This window comes from Micropterus salmoides, unplaced genomic scaffold (genome assembly GCF_014851395.1).
Source record: "Micropterus salmoides isolate LMB-PRFRI ecotype aquatic unplaced genomic scaffold, ASM1485139v1 Ms_hic_scaffold_17, whole genome shotgun sequence".
Classification (NCBI taxonomy): Eukaryota; Metazoa; Chordata; class Actinopteri; order Centrarchiformes; family Centrarchidae; genus Micropterus; species Micropterus salmoides.
Window position 1 is genome coordinate 1,735,694 of NW_024040817.1, and position 18,009 is coordinate 1,753,702.

At 38.8% G+C, this 18,009-nt stretch overlaps 2 protein-coding genes across 7 annotated transcripts in view; both read left to right on the forward strand.

The window, feature by feature from the left end:
* Window positions 1-427: 427 nt before the first annotated feature.
* LOC119907685 (DEP domain-containing mTOR-interacting protein-like) lies at window positions 428-7,402 on the forward strand. The gene is made up of 5 exons (XM_038725402.1): window positions 428-699; window positions 2,637-2,798; window positions 3,256-3,326; window positions 4,166-4,270; window positions 4,647-7,402. The coding sequence occupies exons 1-5, from the start codon at window positions 681-683 to the stop codon at window positions 4,773-4,775; spliced, it is 486 nt and encodes a 161-aa protein (XP_038581330.1). The 5' UTR covers window positions 428-680; the 3' UTR covers window positions 4,776-7,402.
* Window positions 7,403-13,940: 6,538 nt separating this feature from the next.
* The window catches only part of LOC119906777 (collagen alpha-1(XIV) chain-like), a 516,646-nt gene continuing 512,577 nt past the window's right edge, over window positions 13,941-18,009 (forward strand). For 5 of the 6 annotated variants that reach the window (XM_038724121.1, XM_038724124.1, XM_038724123.1 and 2 more), the window contains exons 1-3: window positions 13,942-14,009; window positions 15,070-15,190; window positions 17,010-17,124. In XM_038724121.1, the coding sequence (XP_038580049.1) occupies window positions 17,043-17,124 (82 nt within the window). In that variant the 5' untranslated portion in view covers window positions 13,942-14,009; window positions 15,070-15,190; window positions 17,010-17,042. Of the gene's footprint in view, window positions 14,010-15,069; window positions 15,191-17,009; window positions 17,125-18,009 lie in introns of all 6 variants that reach the window. The other variant, XM_038724122.1, reaches the window with a different exon arrangement.

Here is an 18,009-nt window from a genome sequence, read left to right on the forward strand (position 1 = left end):
AATCTGTATGTGTATAAAATTTAAAAGATTTTTTGCTATAAAGCAATGAATTTGAAAGGCTCTGCATGATATTTTTGTTCTTTTCTGCACAGTAAACCACTGCTAAACATTACATCCTACAAATGATTCTTTCTATAAGATATAGAAAAGTTTGTGCAGCATCTTCAGGTTAGACAGTGGAAAAAATAGCTATTATTTTTTAATTTTAAAAGTACATTTTTAGATGATGATGTACAATGTACTAAAAAATATTAAATTGTTTTTTGAAAAGTGAAAAAGAAATTATAGTGTATCGTTAATGTTACTTTACTGTTGCGGAGAGGGAAAATTCTACTTCTCTGCTCCTCCCACCTGCTGAGGGTGAGTTTGTTTGTTCACAGGTTTAATATTTAGCTCACGCGCATACCTTTTTTTCTCGAACGGGATGACTACCCTCGCTTTCAGATCTGTAAACACAGAGGGACTAAACTGACCAGCTGATTTAGAAAACTTTGGGAGCTGTCATCCTGCTTGTGCAGAAACCCATTTAAGGCCAGAGAGCTGTTACAGACTGGTCTGTCTGAGTCCATGCGTCCATCTGTATTTTTGTAAGTTTACATGAGCAGTTAAAGGTCTTCCTCCTCTGGATTCATCCTCAGAAGCTTTCTTCTCTGGACGATAGGATAAACGACTGAAGAGACATGGGACCTCGTACAGCCGGTAAGAACTGCTTCAGTGTACGTCCTGAGCACTGGAAAAGTCAGGTTCCCCAGAAACAAATAATATCATAGAGAAGTCAGGGGTCTGAGCCTTTGTGCCCTCAATAAATACTTAAATAATAGATGAAACTGCATTATGCTCCAAGACAATTTTTACCATATCATTGAACTGGGTTGTTTTTCATCTGTACCTGGTTTCACGATGTCTTGTTTTTAGCTGAGAACACTCTTTAGAGGTTACTGTGGTAGATTACTGTGGTAAATCATACATTTAACACAATCACCAGCTCCAACCAGGGACACTGTAGTTATACGGTATATGCCTTAGACCCATAGCCCATGGGGACATCTCTTCTTTTGTGTATTTTATCACTTTTGTGGGTTCAAATGTAAACTAAATATAGTTAAATTCTGCAGTATGTCATGACAGCATGTGCGTGGACCGAACAAACCACTGCTCCGGCATGTTTTTACAATGAGTGAGAAGTTAATAAAGAGAGATTTGCCCAGTCAGTCATTTTAACTGCCACATACTGGACACAAGTTTCAAGAAAGGATTTTGGTCACCATGGCTACATCCTGACTGGAAGTGTTATTGTTATTATGAGACAAAGGGCACAACATTGTTAATCAATCAGTAAACAAACAACTTTATCATTTTATTTCTAGCATTTTATTATCTGGTTGTATGAGGTTGTCTTCAATGAGTCACTGTGTCATCATATCATAAAAGAACTGTAAATCTTTGCTACGTAAGCATAAGAAACCACCACAGGTAAAAATACCAACTTTATGTTGTTTTTTTCTGCTCACAATTATTGAAGTATCAAACACCCTGCAGACTTCAAATGTGGATGGTTGAGAAGTAGAATAGGCCCAAAGCCTGAAACTGTAATGGAGGTCCAGGTTTGCATGCTATCTACCTTTCTCTGACTTTAACTAAGGTTTTAACTGTTAACTTAAAAAGTAAAACACAACTTTTTTTGCATGTAGGTCATATGTAGCGGAGAAACACAGTAAATAGGAGTGGAGAGGAAACAGATGATGACATGCAAAAAAATCCACAATCAGATTTGAATTGGTGACAGTGAGATTACATTGGTACACATCCGACTGGCAGATCTGTTTAGTGTGAACATGTCCACAATATATGTTTCTTTTTTTCCTTTTTAGATATGTTCTATACACAATTTTGCTATCCTAGCTAATGTGTTACAATAACTTTAGCCGAGTACCAGATTCACTCCGAAGTGCTGCTTCTGTCCTGCATCTTTCCACAGATACCAGCTTTGAGAAATTGAAGGGTGGAGTTGTTCTTCATTTGACAACACCACTCGGTTGTAACGGCAGCGTTACAGTAATACATCTCATTTGGTTTAGCACATTGTGCAGGTTTACACTGATCCTGTAAAAGCTGTGTTGTTAGTTTATTGTCTAACTCTTGCTCACTCTATGGGAGTTTGGTCTAACAAAGCAACTATGATGCTCAATGGCTTCAACTTCTGCAGCAGTGTTGGTTGTAATATAAAAAGTGTTCACAGACTCAATAGTGTCCAGGGTCCAGAATTTTAAAAAAGGGTGATGCAAAGCAAAAAACTAAAAAAGGCACCAACAACAACATAAATAATTTCACACTGAGTCAGAGCAAAAACTGATCCACCAAGAAACCAACAAAACACAGTAAAAATGGAGCAAAGGGTCTTTAACAAGGGCATTGATCTGCCCCTCAAGCCAACACCGTGACCTGTTTGTCTTTCTTATCTCTGCAATTTAACGGAGCGTCAGCTGTTATCAAGGTATGTTTGAACAGAATCAGAATGGTTGGAAGCTGAACTGAGGAAGTTAAACACAAAACCGGGTCAGTTTTGATTCTGATTATTGTCACGGAGCTCTCCTGATCACTTCAGAAGGCAAAATGATTTCCTTTCTCGCAATCAGTGGGCCCTTCGAAGGAGGTGAAGGCGGTTGCAAGAGGAGGATGTGGAGGTCAGGGAGGAGCCCGGCTGAGGAGCAACAGTGAAGGCAGCAGATACAGCAGGAGAGATGTCGGCATAATCAGCAACTCATCCTGCTCCCGGGTGCTCTCCAACCCCAAATCAGGTAAATCAACAAACACCTGTACAGGTTGGAGGAGCTATTTAAGAAATCATCTTTCTGTTCACATTTTGATTAAACCAAAAAGCCTTTGAGTATTCAAAGTTAGGACAGTTGTTTAGGTATTTCTGGTACAGCTGACAGGTTTTTTTTTAGTTTAAAAGTAACATACAAAGACATTGATGTTGATAAAGAGGAGAGCTGTCAATAGTTTGAAATGTGTGCAATGGTGTTGCGATGCTACAACAAAGACTGATGGTGACTTTCTAATTTGTCTGTGGTTTTAAATCTTAACATAAATTTAGCATTTGTTACATATGGAGATTGAGTTTAAGGTTGGAAATGGTTAATATCTAATTTTGCAATGGAAACATATCATATGCGACACACAGGGGTTAAGCTGTTGTTGGTAGAGGGTGGTAAAGTGAAATTATGTGTATATTTTTACTTGTTTCATGTTTAGTCTTGAAGAGACCAGTGAGCACGGAGGAGCTGCAAAGGCCAGGAGGACCCTACATCAAGAAAACATTTACAGTATGTCAATAATTTAACCTCTTTTAAAAGCTTGTTTCTTTAAGCTGAGAACAGGTGAGAGACTGTAAGCGCTTCTCAAGAACAAAAAGAAGTATTGTCTCCATCTATTATTTAACAGCACAATGGTGGAAGAAGTAATCAGATACCACACTGTTAAAATACCACCACAAGTCAAAACTTTGCTTATGTTAAAATAATAATTGTCCGCAATATCAAAAGTACTCATAGCTCAGTAAAATGTTCCTGTCAGTGTTTCACTATTATAGCTGATGTTTCTGGATTAATATTGTTGTTGCATTTTTCTGCTGTAGATGTTTAAGGTTAAGTTCTAAAGCAAAGCATCATAGTCTAAATAAGGTCATCGTATTTGCGCCATCGCTGTCCTGTGAGAACCACGGATCTCTAAAAAGTGAACTTTTCATGAGCTCAGAAAAACAGCCCTGTTTTCAGCTTTGCGACGATGCATTTTTCAGCTGAAGGGGAGTGTATTTAGCTTGAAAAGGAGGATGATTTTCTCACCCCATAAAAGAACACACCATCCATCAGTTTTTTAAATAACAATAATGCATTTTATTTATCTGTACCTTTTTTTTTTTTTTAGTCTAGTTTAAATAAAACCAGGTAATGTTTATCATAAACATTCAAAATCACCAAATTTGGAAATACCTGTTTTACACTGTACAAGAAGGGGATTGTATTTATTTTTTCTTTTCCAGACGTGTTCTGCATGCATTTCACAACTATTGCAAATGATTTTCCTGCTGGAGTCAGTAAGGAAGGTTTCTCATGGCTTATTTTCTGCAGATGAACGTCTGTCTGATCTCTCCGTGTGTTTCCAGATTGTTGGCGATGCAGTGGGCTGGGGGTTTGTGGTGAGAGGAAACAGGCCGTGTCACATCCAGGCTGTGGAGCCCTGCGGCCCAGCTGATGCTGCTGGGATGAAGGTGGGCATCACGGGAAATGTAGTTAGCGGAAATGGTTGTTCCCTTGATGTATTTAAAAGGAGTGAAAATGCATAAGTTGGGGGTGTTTCCATTCATTTCAATAGAAGGTTTGGATGTGACATCTAGTGGCCAGTAGAGAAACTTCAGAATATCAGTGATTGATTTGTTGAGTTTTTCTGAATAATTTGGGAGTAGAAAGTACAACATGACTCAGTGGACCTCCTACATCGACTGTCCGTTCTAGATATTTATAATAATAATATTTCCTTTTAAACCTCCTGTAAATCGAACTCGGTGCAATCATGGATGTCTACCAGTGAATTTGTCTTTGACTCCCTCATTCATTTTTCTTCTCACCTCTCTTCTTTACCTACAGGTTTGTCAGTTTGTGGTTTCTGTCAACGGGCTCAATGTTCTCAATCTGGACTACCGGACTGTCAGCCACCTGATCCTAACAGGACCCAGAACTGTGGTGATGGAGGTGATGGAGGAGACTGACCACTGAGGAATGAAAGAAACTGATGGAGGGACAGTACAGTAGAAGCTGAGAATGCCATGAACGGTGTTCTGGGTTTTATGAAACCGTTACTAACACATGTGTCCTGTCTGAGGTCTTCTTTAAAAAGGACACATAATGAAACAGGACATAACCTTGTTAGGAATTACACATGTTTTTGTTGACGGAGGGCATTTGTTTTCAGATTGGTTGGCTGAAGATTTAAGTTTTAGATCAACACTTGTGTTGAAGAAAGCAGCCTTCTTAATGTAAACTTAGCTACACATTGGACTAAATATCCAAACATGATGGCTAATGAGTCTGAAGCTGCCAAGTCACTGCATCAAAAAGCTTTCCAATTTCGTGCCCAATAACAAATCAGCATTATCTTTCACTGGATGAACCCAGCTGACGTACATAAGTAAATTGTTGGTATAATATATGTATTGGATCAGATGTTCAAATTGTGATTAGTCTAAGATGTTTTTCCATGCTAATAGTCAGGAAATATTTCTTATATAAATATTCACAGAATTGCAAGGAGGAAATCCTGGAGAGGGCATAGAGGCAGAGTGGTGTGGTTGGAGTTTAGCAGGCCAGAGAGGGAAATGCTTGTAGACCTCGTGGTGTATGACAGAGTGGCTTACTGGCAGGTTGAGCAGAGTATCCAGTAGGAGGTAGGTCTGAACACGGAGGCAGAGGCTAGTGAGCAGGCTGAGAACAGAGCAAACAGGCTGTAGTTTTAATTCTCAAGCAGGTACAATGTTGGATGTTGACACAAGGCCTACTTTTTATAACTTAACAATTCTGGTAGAGACTGGCTGCTAAGTCAGTGCTTATGAGGAGGAGCTGAATGACAGGATGTGGGTCAGGTGTGCAGATTGCAGGCAAGAGAGTGGAAGTGCCAAACCAGCAGGGTGTGAAGTAACGCTCACAGATTTTAATTGAAGGGAAACAGAGAGAGTGAGCACAAGGGAGAGAATGACCCAAAAACCCACGCAGCAAACCTCATTCACTCAAAAGGGAAAAAAACAACAAAACTCAAGTGTCACTACTGGCCTTAGGACGGGGAAAAAGGTGGCATCATGTGATTTACAGATTTGACTTTAAGCCACTGTGCCAAACTTCCCACATGACACTCCATTGGTACTGGTGGCTTGATGCAGAAGTGTTCCTCTGATGTCCGAGTGATCGAGTGAATGGGAAAGAAAATGCTCTTGCTCCCTTAGAGGTTTAAAGATGTGTGTGTTTTAGGGGGGGTTTTGCCTAATTGACAGGAGTGTCAGCCCATCACAGCCAGCAATGGTGGTCGCTCTCTTGCTCATCTCACCTGAGCTCCACCCAGACAGCAAATCTGCCCAAACGTTTGGCTCACAGATCAGCTGTCCCTCCACCTGCGGATAGATCACTGGTATTTTTCGCTTAGATTTTCCATTAATGAAGTATGAGTTTCTGTAGCACTAATTTCTAACTACTTCTTTTATTTATTCAAAACAAGCTTTATTCTAAACATGAAACTTGTTGGTTTTTTGTGAGAACAGATTTTTCTTTCCCTAAATAAAAATCTGCTCGGCATCAGATGTTTCCGACTGAAACCAGAAAACCCTCTCATGAACTGGATGACCTCCATATTCTAAAAGATCATGGACAAAGACTTTATAAGAAAGTACTTATTTGAGGGTGTTTAGAGACACACCTGCATTGTGTTGTCTTACAAACTGACCCTGGGAGTTATCATGCTGTTGACATTACAGTTAGTGTTTCCTACATTGGGACAAACCCATTACCTGCACGTATAAAAGCAGCGTTTACACACTCCTGCACACACATGCGCACGCCTCGAACCACGTACCCCCTCCGGCTGTGTTTACTTTTCCATCCACTTCCTGCGACGTCTGACTGCCAGAAAGGGAGTGAGGAGTGTGAAGATCGTGTGAGGTAGATCAACAACTTGAGAGGAAGCAGACTTTAACTGAAGTGCTTTGTTTTGTAGTCTGTCTTGTTCCTTTATCTTTTTATACCTTTGTACTGTATCTGTTTTTACTGTGTGTGTGTGTGTGTGTGTGTGTGTGTGTAGTCGACTCCAAATCTGACAAAAGGCGAAACATCTCTCAGCAGGCAGCAGTTTGCTCTCTGCAGGGTGATTCTGTAGACTCAGTGAGTCTCTTGGCTCCTCTTACATATTTAATGGTGGTTTCCATAGAGGCAGTTAGTCTAATCATGGTTGGATACTGGGTGCTGAGGATTTTTATTAAAAAACTAAATATCCTTATTAAAATAGGTCTCACTGGTGCAATACAGAATTACAAGCAGAAATTAAGCACATTAAAGGCTTATCAATATTTAGAATACCTTATTTTATACATACTATTCTCATGAATTATGCTTTTAATTGCTTGCTTTATGTCAAATCTTCTTTTTTTTCATTTCTTTACCTGTAATTGCTTGAATTTGTTTGATTTTGATTGTAAAACTACTTCGTGTGACAAAGCCTTCATTGATTGATTAACTTTTGTCGATTCAGGAAATCCTCCAGGTGTTTAAATGTTATAAATTGAGCCAGCAGTCTTTTCTCTTGTCTCAGGAAACTCATGATGTCTTACATATTGTTTATTAAACGAGATTCAATGCCGGGATAAAACGTGTGAACACATGCAATGCCAACACCAAATCTGACGAAACCATCTTTTGGTCACTAATTTATCTTTCTGTCTTTCCCCCTAGTGTCTATAGGTTTTTCTTTTAACTGGCCTAAACCAGAACAGCCAATCTGCCTGATGTTTACATTATGATTCATTACCTACGTCCAGGTGAAGTCTAATAGTATCACTGATTTGCATTGTAATCTGTTGAGCCAGTAAATTCTTGTAAACATAAAAGATCCCCATAGAACAGCTAGCCTGATGCCTGAGCCACAGTCTCTCCCTTATCAGTCCAGCTGTCGTCATCCTGACAATAAGTGAGACAGGGGCAAAGAACTAGAGCTGGGAGGTCAGTGAACAGACACTTGTGTGGTCTGCTAATGACCCCGAGCGTTAGCGATACCTCACATGTTACTTGAACTTGAGCCCACCAAGAAATCTCCCAGACAATAAACAGTTATCACTCAGTTTGTGAAAAACACAAAAATTGTCTGTCAAAAGGTCATTTGTGATGTTCAAAATCATAAACTTCTGGAGGTAGAAGATGTAGCTGCTTCTCATTCAAGTTTTGAAATATTGACCGCAGTTTGAAGGCAGTTTTCAGTTTTACCAGGTGGTGGCAGCACGTGTGTGTTTTACAATAAGACAGGCGCCGTCCAGCATTTTCACATCTCTGCTGTACTTAGAATAAGATGGGGGAGAAGTACCACTTTCATCTTGCACTTAGTTACAGTAAACTATCTCTGTTTGTTTTTTTTGCATCTGTCTAGACAGTCTAGAGAGTTTAATAAAATGTAAAGGCCATATGTGTATAAATAATATTAGATTATAGCATTTCTTAAATTATTCTAATGAATTAAGTTTTAGTTTTCAGAAAAATGAGGCAATCCTGGTGAAACTAGGTGCATCTATGTGTTGCACTTCATTCACTGTTCCTGGGCCAGATCCCACTTGCAAGGGCTTTCAACCTACATTAACTGAGTTTTAGCCAATTGGGTGCGGCAGAAGCAAGCTGTAAACACAACGTTGACATCCTATAACCGTTTAAGTTCTTGGATGCAGTTAACTAAAACAGTATAACTGCAGACAATGAGCTGAAACACACTGAAAACGCTCCATAGTGCTGAGAGGAACTGAGTCTGATAATAAATATCTGTAGGTTCATCACCACGAGCAGCACAGTTCGTACCCATGTGATTCATTTGATTCATTGTTATAAAAATATTTATTACACCAGCCTTTATTGTTAATTTACAGAGTGATGTGCCACAGTGACACACAACACCAGCTGAAGGTAAAAGGTAGAAAGAAAGGCTGCAAGAAGTGATATCAATGGATGTTTGATTTGTGAAATGAGGACATAAAAATGTTAATTCATATGATTTTTTTATTGTGAAACCTTTGGTAGGTGCTGTACTGCTGAAACTGGCTTTCTCCTGCAACTTTCCATCTATGAAATACTTCCAGAGAAGGAACTCACATTACTTACATTCTTTCTTGTCAACACAGGGAATCCTCCCTGTGATTGATGGTTTAAACCAAGTTCATAAAAAAGGTCAAAGTTCACAAAGACACCGGGTCATTATGAAGGTTTAAGAACATAAATTGCAGGAGCCGAAGGATGAGAGGTTACAGTGGGTCAAGCAAAGCAGGGGGATAGTGCAGTGTGTAGTGTTTCACAATCAGGCTGTAATACTTCTCTTCAGTTTAGCTTCATGAGCTGATCAACAGTAGTCGCTGGGGGAGGTTTTACTCCTCACTAATCCCAGCTCACACTTTCACCAGTGCTTCTGTCATGAGCACATCCTCTGCTCTCCTCGCTGTGATAATAAGTAGGACAGGACGGCATTCCTGAAAATTCCAGGGGATATTAGAGAATTCCAGGCGAGTGGCTTTTGGCTCTGTGCTTGTTGAGACGCATTCAACAAAAACAGAGAAGTAGACCAACTGTAGAAAAGCTCACCATTAGCCTGTGCAACAATGTAATCAGGATTTTCTTGCTATGTTGCAGATTTCCTGTCCCCAATGAATACATGCAGGCTTTTATGGAAACCAAACAGAGGAATATGTGGCATGAATTTCATTAAGGCAGTGCAAAAGACACCATTACACACAGCTATGGAAATCACAAGAAGCTAGAGTATTAATAACCATGACATCTAACAATAGAAGCCATAAGAAACCATCACACACCATGAGACACTATTATACACAGCAGTAGAAGCCTTCATAGACTACAGTGTTATGTATGACATGCCGTCATAAACCTTTAGAAACACCACAGAAACCAGTGCAAGCCAAACCATAAGATAAAGCTGCCGTTAGCTATCTTTCACTGACTACACTGGACACCACTGCAACAAATGACGGAAATGATTAGAAACCATGACAAAACATAAAAATCAAGAAACCAGTTTATGTTATAAGGGAAACCATTAAAAAAACAATAACAAACAGCTTGTATATTCAGCTTTAAATGGAAACCACTACAAGGTGTTGCAGACCTGTATAACAAATGCAGCTCATGATGAAATTAGATAAATCCAGAAACTTACTACAAACCATTATGTGATGGACCTAATGAGCTGTAATAATTTCTAATGTTTTTTTAATCTTATGGAAACTATCAGGATTCTTCTTGTGGTTTCTAGGAAGGTCAAAGCTTTGATCTATTATTGATTTAACTTATTAAATTCACTGTTATAATGAAGAGAAAATGCAAATGAACGGACGGGGGAAGGTTAAAAGAGGGTTTTTAAGCCTTGACACAGCTGAGACATGGATCCTCATGCAAATCAGTTGCAACTAAAGACTGTGATGATTCTTACACAGAATATCTTTGACTTGTGGCTCTTTTTTTCTGTGGTCATGATGGGTAATGATGTGATGTGTCAGTCAGAAAGGTGAACTATGTTGCCATTTTGGTTAGGAATTAATCAAACATTTTATTTCAAGACACCAACCTGTTTAAACTAAGTTCAAAGAGTGAATAAAATAAAAAGAAAGCAAGCCGCCTGCAGAAAATGTATCCCAGAAAAAAAATTAACATTCAAGACATTGCTGACAAGACGTTCAATCCTCTAGCCACTTGAATCATGACAGTGGTGTTGACAACGTGAGATAACAGAGATGAAATGGTGCAGTTGCATAACTGTGTTTCAAGAATGATTTTGGTCGTTCTAACATCAACGCCAACATCGTCTTGCTGTGCTTTGATTGTGGTGGACGGCTTGATAAATGAAATGTAAACAAGTGGCTGCTGGAGTGAGTGTGTTGAATCCCAAAAAAAACAGAAGGAAACAAACTTGATGTGGAAAAACAGGAGCCCACAAAAATACTCTTGAATTGAGATGAATTAAGCAAGACTGTGGTCGCACTGGACAGCCTCCAGTTAGGAATCTGACTAAATATGAAGCATGCAGTTAACCTTTGACCCGCCCAAACTCTCTGCTTCCTTGATCACATACAACATCGAGTCTGATGTTTAGATGTAAGTAATATTTCCTTTTAGACATGGCTGTCATTCAATATGCCCTAAGGGTAAAGCCAAAAGACACAATGTTAAAAAGAACAGCACCAAATAATATCAAAGTTAGTTTGGGAGCAAAAACATCACTGATGGTGAAAAACTGTTGTTATGAAACCAAAATCATGTAATCAATATGTCTGTATTTTTGCCTGAATAAATAACAAACTGACAGCTTTGTGTCGTACATTTTAAGAGTTTTGACAGAGATGGGTGAACAGTTTATCCTTATATTCGGTCTATGTGCTAAACTATTTGCCAAGCGTATCATGAAACTCTCTCTTTACCGGACACACAGAGATTAAATGGATATTTATCATCTCATCTGACTCTGAGTAAGACAGAAAATAGTTACATTTTGATAATTCTGTGTTGCAAAACCATGGAAGATTCAACTCATCGATGTGCACCGAGACATAACAAAACATAAGATCACTAAGAATCATGTTTCAGATCAACAAATTGTTGAAACATTACCCAAGGAGTCGCAAACGGAGACAGACTGTTAACATGTTGAATTGTATACAGTATCTTGTTCACTTTTTGTTTTAAGAAAAACATGTTTTATATATGAGATATAGTTCCTGACACATAGTTCCTCCTATATAGAAGGTAGGTAAATGGAAAATCGGCAGAGTTCTTGACTCTTGTTGCCAGAGTTTGTGAAGCTAAGGAGACCACTAATCACTTCTTGTACTGTCTCCTACTGGTAAAACCAAGAAACACCTACTGTACCTATGCGTAAATATCTACCTAAACTCCTTCCAGCAGAGGCTGCACACTGTGTTGACAGCAAACATAAAACCTACAAAATGCAGTGAAGATGAAAGAGAGAATAAGACATTTATGGTCACCTTAACATTTGGAAGGATCTGTCTGACTTTATGAAGTGTTGTGAATTTAACTGAATTCAGTGGAGCGGTATCTCCTTTTGGCAGGATGCCCCATCCTACCTTCAGTACTAAAGAAATAAGAAATAAACACTCTTTTAGATGTCTTATATAACCCAATACATGTCAACTTTTTAAAAAACGGTTCATGTCAGAACACTTAAAGGCTACAAAGCTAGGTGAAAATGTATTTTAGGATTTAGGATAAAGTTTGAGATATTCAGTTCTTAGAATGAGAGAAAGATGGGTCACCATCCTTGCATTTTATTCAGGTTTTTCATACTGCTCCATGCAGATATCTCACGCCATCATTATTTTCTATTCAGTCACAATCAAGGCATTTGTTTTGAGTGTAGGCCTACCTGAGATAATCTGCTGGTGAAAAGGGTCATATTTTCAACAGAAACAGGAGCTGAGTTCATTTGAATCTTCCAATTTAGTCAGTTAATTTGTAGTCTTCCAGTCACATAATAAAGCCTCAGCTCTCTGGTTTATTAACGCGGGAGAAGACACTTTGTTTACATTCACAAACAAAGGGTTTGATTGCAAAACACTATGTCCACTATCAGTATGACTATGAATCAGTATTTCCAAATGTGCTGTTAATTTTCCTTTTCAGTTTTCCTAAATGCAAACTTGTTTAGCCATTTTGAGAGTAGAGAATTTGAGGTGAGTCATAAGTTCAGCAACTGCCCATAATATGTGATTTGCTTTCATGCCAGAAACAGCAAGGTTTTCATTTGTTTAGTGATTAGTGATATTGGTGATTTTGTTGTTGTTTTAACAGTGCTTTTAAAATCGTCCTTTTCACCATGGAAAACCTTGTAAATCTGATTTAAAAACCTTTATAAAAACAGTGATACGTTTCACTGCTTTTTGTCATAGTATTTTCACCAGAGCTCATTTTAGTAAAAATTAGGTTCAGAATGTTCTTTATTCATCGTTTTTCTGACACTGAATCTGCATAGTTTCATGCTACTGTATTTATTTTAATGTCAATTAAATTAACCACCTTTTAGTTTTGTCACTCTGAGTTTAACTAGCATGCACTGAAAACAAAATATACAATCACATTCGATATGAACTTGAAGAAAACTCATGATGACAAACTGTTTATTCAAGCTGCAGATTTGTCTGAACTCAAAGTCTGAAGAGAACAGATAGAATTTAACTGTTAAATATTCATGATTATGATAATGCAAGAGACTTCAGAGACCTCCAAGTCTGTTTGTCAAAGGCTACATGGTCAGCAAACAAACCCATAATAACTGAGTTACACAGAAACGGAGTGTCTCAACCTTCAGCAGACAGAAGCCCATTATTCATTCAAGGTCATGTGCTATCTCAAAGATAAGGACACCTGCACATCCAGAGCTGCAGCTCTGTGTGGACATTACTATGTTGCTACAGGACATAGACATTTATATATTTTTGCTTGAAGATGAACAGGCTTATTCTGGTTTTATTCGGGTCACATTCGCATGTTGAAATGAACAGATCAAAACATTTTTGTAACCCACACATGAGGGAAACTAATCAGTCTAAAAACATGTTGTTTTTCATGATTGTTTCCATTCTTCTTGCATAATACTGACTTTTAGTTTTTACACCAGGCCACCTCTCCAGACCAGAGAGAGGACATATCAAAAGGAGCCCCTGAGGAGCTATACAATAGGCTACAGCATAAAGCCAGGGGTCAGAAAAATACACTCCACACCCGCTTAGGCTGCCTAAAACACATTTTTCTGCTGCCTCGCCTCGCATTAATCTAGGTAAAAGGAATGAATAGCTGCAGGGATGGTGACTGAAGCAGGAAACACCCATCAGTCCGCTGCAAGTCTCAACTGAGAAGAGACCTACAGAAACTGCTCAGTTAAGCTCGCCAGAGGCAGCCACAGAGAGACAGGAAGTAAGGGAATATTGCCTTCAAATTAAGAGAATTTATGCCAATAAAGCCCCTTTAAATTAAAGTAAATTGATAAACGCGAAGTGTTATAAGGCAGGAAGGATGTGATTGGTTGAGGGAAACTGCAGTGGGAGGGGCTAAACGCGTAATTCGAAGTGGGCGTGTCTAAAATAAACTGTCAGTTTGGAGTTAAACAGCAGTTAAACGTCGGAAAATAGGGATTTTGGCTGTGAGCAGCTTTTTCCTTTTACAACCTTAAAGATGTGACGATGTTTGGAGGTCAGAAGACGTTTTATTTATTTATTTTTTTTTTTTTACATAGTTTACTTAGATGGCTAAAAGGCTAGCAACATAAAAGCTAGCCAGCTAACTGTCAGACGGTTCGTTTAAGCTAGCAGCAAAACGTTAGCTAGCTTGGCTAACCTAACGTTAGCCCTAACTTTCCCCCAGCAAGCAAAATATTTTCTTTCCCAACCAAGAAAACAAGAAACGTTTCTTGTAACGTTATATTTATATGTTGGATTAGTCGATTTTCATATTTGTGAAGTTGCCTGAAGAGAATGTACGTTATTAATTTAGCGGCTTAACTTGAACCTTACAGGCGGAATGTGACCAATAATCGTTATAACTTATATGGAAAATGGCTCGAGCATTGGGTAAATTGAAGTTTTATAGTTTATTCCATATATCAAACGGGTTTAGTAATAATAAAATATTAATTTTATTAAGTATAATACAAGTCTGAAAGATACATTTTTGCTGACAGTCTGCTAACGTTTTAAAAACCGTTAAAAACTAAGCGAGCTAACTAGAAGCTACAAACATTAGCCCACCTGACTTTACCCTCAACTTCCCTCCCAGCAAGCAAGAAACGTTTCTTTCCCAGGCAAGAAAACAATAAACGTTTGTTGTACGTTTAAGATAACATGTTGGATTAGTTGATAGTCATGTTTGTGAAGTTGCCAAATGACAGAAGAGACTATATAACTGAATTAATGTCAGTAGCTTAACGTTAAACCTTACAGGTGGAGTATCACCAATAATCTTATATTTCTTAATATGGGAAGATGGCGCTGCATTGGTAAAAGTGGTGTTTTGTAGTTTTAACACATTTCAAATGGGTATAATAGTAATGGTAATAATGATAACACTAGTTCTAAAAACGGCTGACAATCTGTGTGACAGCAAAAGCAAAAAATTGTGGTTGAAATAGCGAAGACAAGAACATTTGGTGTTTGACCATCACTGTACTCTTCTAAAATGTAGTAGTCCGCAGGGATTTTATTTTGAAACTTTTGACCGGTAGTGTCTTATATCATTCTGTGTAACTTGTCTCCAGGTCGACTGGCAGCGGGGAGTTTGTGAGAGTGGATCAGAGTCGTTTTGGGGAGTAATAGTGAGCGCCTCATACAGCTGTCTGGAGGAGAACTGCGGAGCCTGGAAACATATGATCTGAGAAGGTACAGCTGCTCTTTATTAACACACTGCACACATCTGCAAAACGAGCTTTCAGGTCCGCGGACCTTTAGATCTCCACCTCATCCAGCTGCACGCGTAGATGTGCTGCTGATGGCGCACCGTGCAGATCTCACCTGTGCCCGTTTCAATTAAGGAAAACTTCAGCTGCTTTTATTTACGTTCAACTTAAAGTGGTTGTATATTTTCTCTCAGCATCGGGTGGCTGTGCGTTATTGGAGTGTGCACCAATCGATGCTGTACACTACCTTCAGAGTGAGAGTGACTGATTCGGTAGATGCAAAGAAATAACCCTGAAGCATATTAAGTGATACCATAATGAAAGTTAGAAGCATGCAACAGCTTAACAACGGGGCTCTAAACTATATAGGAACTGACACTCTACAGGTTTATTGTAAGAATTGGAAATAAAATAGCCAGGTGTTTTAATGTCACCATAAACTCACTATGCCAGGCTGTAAGTCCCTGAGGGAATATTTAATGGATATTGTAGTGATTTTTTACTGAGGAAGGCCTGCTCTCAACAGACCTATAATCCTAACTCTGTTTTTATTACCATAAGCATAGCTTGCCTCAACATTGACTTTGAGAAAATGCCAAGTCGAAATAGTCAGTAATATCAATAAATTATTGAAAATTGCCTGAAAATAAAAGTTGACTGTAGCAGTATTTAGAAACAAAAGAGGGGTGTTATCCAATTGCTTACGGATACAGAGTCTGATGCAGGTGTTGCTAATGATAATGCAATTCCCTCCAGTTAATAAAAACACATCTTCAGTTTTTATCAATGTCGTATGTATTGTTTCTTTGACTAGTAATAACAGAGCATTTACATCCAACAGCTGTGCTACTCCCTACTACATCAGCTTTCTGCAGGGAGTAATGCACATTATTTATTTATTGTTGGATGCAGCCTGTGTATGTGACCGTGATAATACTGCTTTTACTCATTTACTGATGTTCTTACAGTCAGTACTTATGCTTAAATGCTTTATTATGATCCACACATACTTTGTTAACATCCAAGTATGACAATAAATGAAGTGTCATTATAATAACATACTTTATACATACAAAGGAGGGGGGCTCAAATAAGTAACAAAACATTATTTTTTGTAGTTTAATCCAAGGTTAATTTCAAAGCGTAAACCAATCTGAAATCAGTTTGAAAGAGATTTAATGTGAGGGCCTGGGTATTCAAAAACTCTGTGATGTAAGTTAACTTGTCAGTCTATACAGCAGCTTGTGTTGGCTTTCCCTCTAGAGATAAATGTCTATTCATCTCTCCATTCACCAATATTTGAAACGTTTTTACAAATCCATCCCTGCGTACTTAATGAAAGCACCTGCTTTTTTTTTATATATTTACAGCAATGTAATAAATATAACAAATGTAAGGTTTGTCTGTAACTGCATGACCTTGAACAGTCGACTCAAACAAAAGGGCCTTAATATTGCAACGTAATTTAGGATGACATTATAAAGTGCCATATGGAGTTTGTAAGTCCTTTTTTACACTGTTGAAATCCCTTCATCTCACTCCTCCTCCTGCCCTTGTCTCCCTCTACCTCTTCAATCCCCTTGCTACTCTAACCTCTCTCTGTCCTCCTCACTCCTCCATGCTCCCATCACACATTCCCTTTTTGTCACTCTCTTCTGCTCATCTCCTCCCTTCACCTCCTTCCTCTCTGGCTTTCCTTGTCTCATCTTCCATTCCTTTTCCTTTTTTACTCCTTGCTCACCTCTCTTTTCCTGCTCCCTCTGTCTTTTCTGTGTTTCCTCCCTTTCCTCCCTCTACATCAGGTGTGTTGTGTCCTCCTGTCTGCTGCTACCAGGATGCAGTTCTCAGTCAACCTGAGCCTCTGCCTGCTGGGCTTCGTACTCGTCTGTCTTTTCCCTCAGCCAGCGCGGGGCCAAGGTAAGTACCTCCACTAGCCTGCTTTCCACTCAAGGGCCAACGGGGCCAACAAGGCCAATACGGGATGTTACCACACATGACATGTGTACACGTGACCAAATACAGGCTTTTAATAAAAGGGCGAACAAGGCTAATCATGGTGTTTCCTGTTGGTACCCCACAGGGCAAGCCACAGATTTCAAACCCAGTGATATGCTGTTAGGACTTTCCTTTCCACATTGGCACCATGTGGAGCTATAAACTGGGCTAGCTGATGATGTCCCTAAACTAAGATAACTGGGGTTTCTACATTGGTGCCAAATGGAAATACTAGAAATTCCCATAGGGCCAAACGTTTCCTCTCTGTAACCTATATTTTTAGGGGTTGTTTCCATGAGGACTGTTATTTTCAAAACATTTTGGCATCCTGGAGGCCAAACAAGGTGTTTTAGCATAGAACCAAACAGGGCTTCCAAGGTCTTCCCATATCAGGACCAGACAAGCCCATGAACAGACTATTTTCCTAATTTACTTGAAAAATGAATTCCACAATGGTGCCAGACAGGGCTAGAAATCATTCACGGCTTATCTGCTTTCAGCATTATGATAAAGATTGTAAGCTCATTGCTGGTTTGGTAAACCTCAGTGTGGCCCTGTTGTGGAAATGCAGGTATCATCGTTTTCACTCACTGTTTTAATCAGCAGGCTAAATTCTGAATTCCACTATGTTGTAAATTTGATGTGCAGCTTTGCGCCAAATTAATTTACTTTTCTTTTAAAGTATTTTCTTTTAATTTAATTTATCCTTTTAATGAGCTTTTTCCCACATGTGTCTGTTTCAAAGGGAAAAGCAATGATGCCAAAAAAACCAAAATGATAAAACATGTTTTACCATCTGCTAGACAA